The sequence below is a fragment of the Populus trichocarpa genome, chromosome 13 (assembly GCF_000002775.5).
Source record: "Populus trichocarpa isolate Nisqually-1 chromosome 13, P.trichocarpa_v4.1, whole genome shotgun sequence".
NCBI lineage: Eukaryota > Viridiplantae > Streptophyta > Magnoliopsida > Malpighiales > Salicaceae > Populus > Populus trichocarpa.
In genome coordinates this window covers 13,270,614-13,276,733 of record NC_037297.2, presented here as the reverse complement: position 1 = coordinate 13,276,733, position 6,120 = coordinate 13,270,614, and the positions used below count along the sequence as shown (strand labels likewise).

Below are 6,120 nucleotides of genomic sequence, written 5' to 3'. Positions count from 1 at the left end.
AATCTAGCTATTTGTTTTCTGATTGAAGAATCTTGGTGTGCTTGTTTGTTAAAGAAGGGATCCATGTTATTTAATAAAAATCTTGTGGATCTCAATAGGGATAATCAATGTCTATAATGGACTTGTTCTTCGGCTGATTGAACGGAATGATAAACGGAATCATGATGCAGAGATCATGAAAGGCAGTCTGTGGAACCAAATTGGATTCATGCTCTCCTCAGCATTCATAACACTATTTTCATTAAACGGTAAAAACTTTCTCAAGCCAAAACACTGCCTACATAGAGTTTCTGACTTGGATATTTGTTTCACATACTTGCAGGTGGTAAATTGCGTAGCAATTTGTCTCGGATCGTGATGGTTGTGTAGTTTTTTCTTGAATTAGTTCTCACTCAAAGCTTCATTACCGCTAATTTAACATCCATCTTTGCTGCTCGAAGGATTGGTCCGGCAACTGTTGATGTGAAACACTGAGGAAGACGGGAGCAAAGATTGGGTGTGATGGAGACTCCTTTGCGGTGGCAGATTTGAGAGATGTATTAAAGATTCACCCTGACAATATTGTAAGGATTTATTCAGGAAATGCATGGTTATGCTCAAGCTCTTGTTAGTGAAGAGATAGCAGCAGCATATCTTGAGGTTCCTTGCATCAAAGTTTTCCTAGCTAAACATTGCAAGGGATTCACTACTTCAGGACCAACATACAGAGTTGGCGGTTTTGGATTTGTGAATATCGTTTCACCATTAACGTCTCATTGTTTCCATGTGTTTTCAATTCCACAGCGTTTTCAGTATTGTTAGAAGATTATTTGATCTTATGTTTACAGTTTTTTCCAAGAAGTTCCCCGTATCCTTCTTGACATTTCAGAAGCAGTTGTGGAGGTAGCAGAAAGTGGGGCATTAAAAGACCTTGGTAATTCTTTGACCTCCTCGTACAAGTGCTTGGCCTCAGAATCCGATGAAAATACTGACAGACTACGACTTTCCAGCTTCCGGGGACTCTTTGGAATTACCGTTGGAACATCCACAACTGTTCTTCTGCTCTTTTGTACTTGCCCCCGCGAGAAAATAAGAATAGCCCCGGAAGAAGCAGCAGCAGACGAACCACCAGGACCAGCAGCATCAGCCACAGCAGCAGCAACCTGATCCAGCTGCAACAGAATGATTGATCTGGACAACATTAAGGAAACGCAGCAAGATCCAGCCACACATGAACAAGGGTCCTCCGTTTAGAAAATGGAAAATGCAGGCAAAAGAAAAGCCAAGGTTTTGGTGGATAAATTGAGATAAATTGCATCCATATTTCATCATCAATAGAAAAAAGAAATGCCTCACACTTGTATGTATACCCTAATGTCCTAAATGAAAAGGGCATGCCACCAACGTCTCTTTTAACATGTAAACTGTAAAGTCTGGAAAACCCCAGTTGTTAAGATTACTGAAGACTTCTTTAAAATACATAGGTCATAAGTTTCCAAGAAGGATTCATCTCAAGCCATTTTGTGATACACTTAAATCTGAATCATCTATGTTCTGTCCAAACACTCTTATTCTCAGCTCCAAAGCAAGGGAAGGGGTAGCAGCAGGACCCAGATTCAAGATCTAGACTTCTTTCTCAGAGGGTTTGAGGGAAAATTAATGGCAAAGCCAGCAAAAACTGGAACTACTATTCCTATTGTCAGAAAATTATTTAAGCATTTATGGTTCAAGTGCTCTCGTACATGGAAATCCGACAATGCTGATAATTATTTTTCATGTCTGATAAATGTTGGTGTAAACTTCAGAATGTATCCACGATCAAACCATGCATCAGTACACATACAATATTACACAACTTTTTACAAATTTTACTATATACAATTGGGAATATATATATATATATATTCAGTTTTTTAGTAATAATTTGAAAAATAAAAATTATTACAACAAAGATGACATTGAAAAAGAAAAAAAATTCTGACATCAAAGTAAGTATCAAAAAACACTTCCCTGACAGCCCACCCTTCCTTCTTTCAGACCCATAAACCATCATACTTTGCCTTCCAACATGACTTATAAAAAGAATAAACAACATTTAATATGCAAAAGAATCATCATCACCAGCCATAGTAACCCTCCTCCTAAGCAGTTAAAGCAAGAAAAATAATATTTTTTTTCTTTTTTTCTGATCAGCTACTTCTTCTTTTTTCTTTTTGTTTTTTGGGCTCTTTTAAATCACAGATGCACATGATTTTCTCTGCTAGCCATCCAATCATGCAAATCTTGAGTGGTCCCTGCAAGATGTGAACACTGCACGTGAATGCACAGCTTAGTTGGCAGCAGCACAGGGAGAGATCCAAATCTTAGCCCCAGCTCTTCAAAATGTTTGTGACTATCTTTTCCCAGTAAATTTTCCGAGCATGGTCAAGTGAGTAATGAACTCTACCTACCTTTGCTTTCAAACACCAAAATATTCCTATCCCACTTAATTAAGCATCCAAGAAAAATTTTTGGACGCTTAAGATGCTCCAAAATTTTCTTCATTGTTTTGTAGGGACTAGTCAGATAATAAAATCATGTCACTTTGTACCATTTTCCTGTTGTCCCATGATAAAGAGGATTTACTTTTCACTATTAACATTCTTAAAACAATCACTTGAGAGGAGCTAAACTCGAAGAAGCTGCCGTTCTTTTTCGGTAGTAGGAGTTGTGGGGTCAGTTGTTCTGGTTGATGCTGCTGTTCGTTTTATCCATCTTGAGGTTTTGTTGCTGATAAACTTGCCTCAGTCTCTCTATTTCCTTCCTCAATGCTTCTTGATGAGCTGCATTAGTTGATGAACTGAGCTTGAGTACTCCAAATTTAAACATTCAATGCATTTGAGCTAGCATGGCAAGCAAGAAACATTATTGCATATACAAGGTTAGTGTAGACCAAACCAGTCACATTATAGAAAATCACCGCGAAAACTCATGATTGTAGCCGGATCTATTACAATTTGGGTGCACTTAAATGGAATTTTTCATTTCCTTTCTGAAAATGTACTACCTTAGTAACCCATGTGGGATTAACACCTGTGGATTAAGAAATTTATATATAGCAGTTAAGGACTTAAAATTGGCTTGGCTGTCCCTTGTGAATTAAGTCTCTCCACCCTCCAGAACAGCCATTCAACCAAACATTTATCTTGTAAAATAAATGAACTGGGCAACCTACCACGAGATGCATTTTATTCAAGGCTAGCTAGCTACTTGTTCGCAGATTAACTATCAGTGGATCAAGTACTGAGAGAATTTCTATATATATAGTATACGAATTTGTCTTGTCTATAATAACATGATGATGATGATGAAAATAACATCTTATTTAATGTGTAGCTGTTGCATTTAGTTCCCATTTCAATTTTGGTCCCCCCAGAGAAAATTGAGCAATACTTATTAAAAAACTATAAATCCCACTTTTGAAATCTTAAGAATTGATCATATATTATAATTTGATTCCTTAATACTATATAGAACAAAAGGGGATCGATTCACATGCTATGTATTAAATAATGGAGTTGTATAATATTTGTGAACATGCATTAACAGTTGCTTTAATTATGAAATGGATTATAGCTCACTCAAGATATATAGCTAGCTGATCACTATAATTAACCTGTGCACGTAGGACTGAGACTATTGTTAAAGTATTTTGTATCCTGATCAAGATGAGATTAAGGATAATTAAGTAAGAGATTAATTACCATCTTTGAAAATCTTATCTTGAGACAGTGCAGCGATTCTTTGCTTAAGAGCACTGTTGTCAACATTTAGAAGCAACCTTTGATGGTCTAGATATGCAACCCTTGGTGATAACACAGAAACTTCAGCCTTCATTAAGCACAGAATTCAAACCATACAGAATAATTAGCTGAATAATTATGAAGAGATGTAAGAGACAATTCAAGGGATAATTGAAAACTACATACTTGCAATGATGTTACACTACGTTCAAGCTCAGATATGTACTGCAGTTTCCTCACTCGTGATCTTTGAGCAGATTGTCTGTTTGCCAAGATTCTGATAAAGCGAAAAAAATAATAATTAAATTGTGTAATCACTCAAATTAAGTTAATTACTAGAGCATGATTTCTCATAAGGGCTCTAAATTAACAATATTATTGTCTAGTATATATATATACACGTATATAACTCTAGGAGCACTGATTTTTTTGCTTTCTCTAAAACTATCTAGTGGTCGAAAATAATTTATTTTCAAGCTAATCCTTGAGTCCTTCCTATCCTAATTTAGAACTTTTGAGATGGCCTTTTCTTTTCATGTTAAAGATACCTAAATTAACTGACACGGACATGAATGCAACAAGATTGCATGCTAGTAGTAATATTTATGGCTTGGGATTCTTTCAGTGGATCAACCAACTAAAAGTAAACTTAAAATACACAAAATTATCATAGAAATGCATTAAATTGCAGATCAGAAGAAGGGTTTGAACAATTCATGTTTGCTAACTTAATTAATAAAAAAAATTACAGAATATCGTTGTGTTCCGAAAATGAAAAAAATCACCTTTTGTTATTATGTGTATGCTTACCTCTTAACTCTCTTGGGATCAATTTTGTTTTCATTAGAAGTAATAGCAGGATTGGTTGCGCTTGGGACGGTACTTGGTGTCTCCCATTCAGATAGATTTTGCCCTTCATCATTCTCATCCCTCACTTTCTGCTGTTGCTGTTGCTCAGACAGTGTAGCTTCTCTCTCGTCATTAATGCTGTTATGATCAGACGGCGAAGAAGGTGTGGAGCTTGAATTAGGAGCTGCCACAGCATTTGAGATACCATCGTTAAACATGGACATAAACTGTTCATCATCAAATCTGTCAAAGTCACTGCTACTGTAATGCCGTGACCCTAATCCCGGTGCACCCGTGGAACGACATTCCTCTAGCATTGTCGGTGCTTCTTCTAGGAATGCAATGGAGTCACTCACTGACCTCCGGTGCGTCCCACGTCTCGTCAACGAGAAGTCGAGGAATTCATCAACCCACGAAGGGTTTTGCGATGCGACAGTAGCGGTGGTGTTAGCGGTAACGGTAGGAATGACCGCATTAGCATCGTGGGGTGGCGATGTCCCCATAATACAAATGGAAGGTGACTTCTTATGAGAGAAATCAGGCCAACTCGGTGTCATATTGTTTGGTATTTTCGGAGGTAATTGTGCCATTTGGTATTGTAATATGTATAATCACAACAGCAATATGACGAACAATCCCAAATGACACAATTCAGAGAAGAAGAAGAAGAAGAAAACCAGATGATCAAAGAAAGATCAAGAGAAACTTCAAAAACAATCTCTTACAAACTGACATATACATACACGTGTATATATGTTTATATAAAAACCATCCGCCAGCAATGTTCAACAAGTTGTTGCTGTGATGATGATGATGATTAACAAGACTATAAAATTAAACAGAACAATGTGATGCTGGAGAGAGGGCAAGGAAAAGGGGGGAAGAAAGACACAACAACAACAAGAAGAAGAACACCATCATTAAAAGGCCAATCTTTTGATCTCGTGTCTTCCCATGAAAGTATATATTATTAGAAAGAAAACTTATTTCTCTCTGCGGGAGGGGGGCATGCAGTGGGGTCACATGGGGGAGAAGATTGGACAACTATCAACAGCTGTGAGGAGGTTGTGTTTGTGTTGTGTCTCAACGGTATTACTTAAAAGTCGCTAGTTGTTTAATAAGTAGCGGAATCAGTGACCACGTGCCCTTAGTGACCCTCCCTCAGAAGGGTACCTTACCCTTACAATAATAGTCTCATTATTTTAACATCATAAAAAAAAAAAAAAAAAAATTACCATTTACCCTTTGAATATATATAAACAACTCCAATCAATGGCTCATTCATTTTCTAGCTATCTTTTCTTGACAAATGACAAAAAAGCAACCCAGGCATTGCCTGGAAGTTCAAAGCCAATGTAAATAATATGTAAAATTATATTTTGGTTTAAAAAATAATTTAAGTTGATGTTTTTTTTAAAATAAAAATATATTAGATTAATTCGTCCAACTTGTAACTCAGATTATAAACTCTATTGGATTCAATAACATTTTTTTATTTAGTTATTTGATA

General features: G+C 36.5%; 1 protein-coding gene across 1 annotated transcript; it reads right to left on the bottom strand.

Moving 5' to 3' along the window:
* Nucleotides 1-1,826: 1,826 nt before the first annotated feature.
* On the bottom strand, nucleotides 1,827-5,694 carry LOC18104565 (basic leucine zipper 61). Its single transcript, XM_052446257.1, has 4 exons — nucleotides 4,572-5,694; nucleotides 3,948-4,038; nucleotides 3,723-3,849; nucleotides 1,827-2,801 (listed from the first exon to the last, which is right to left on the bottom strand). Exons 1-4 carry the CDS (start codon nucleotides 5,198-5,200, stop codon nucleotides 2,695-2,697), a joined length of 954 nt encoding a protein of 317 aa, XP_052302217.1. The 5' UTR covers nucleotides 5,201-5,694; the 3' UTR covers nucleotides 1,827-2,694.
* Between the last annotated feature and the right edge of the window lie 426 nt (nucleotides 5,695-6,120).

Excerpts from the sequence above, each read along its gene's own strand:
- LOC18104565 (XM_052446257.1), bottom strand. The coding sequence starts at position 5,200 with ATGGCACAATTACCTCCGAAAATACCAAACAATATGACACCGAGTTGG. Across the intron at positions 4,039-4,571 it reads GATCCCAAGAGAGTTAAGAG|AATCTTGGCAAACAGACAAT; the intron begins GTAAGCATACAC and ends TCGCTTTATCAG. Across the intron at positions 2,802-3,722 it reads AGATAAGATTTTCAAAGATG|CTCATCAAGAAGCATTGAGG; the intron begins GTAATTAATCTC and ends CAACTAATGCAG.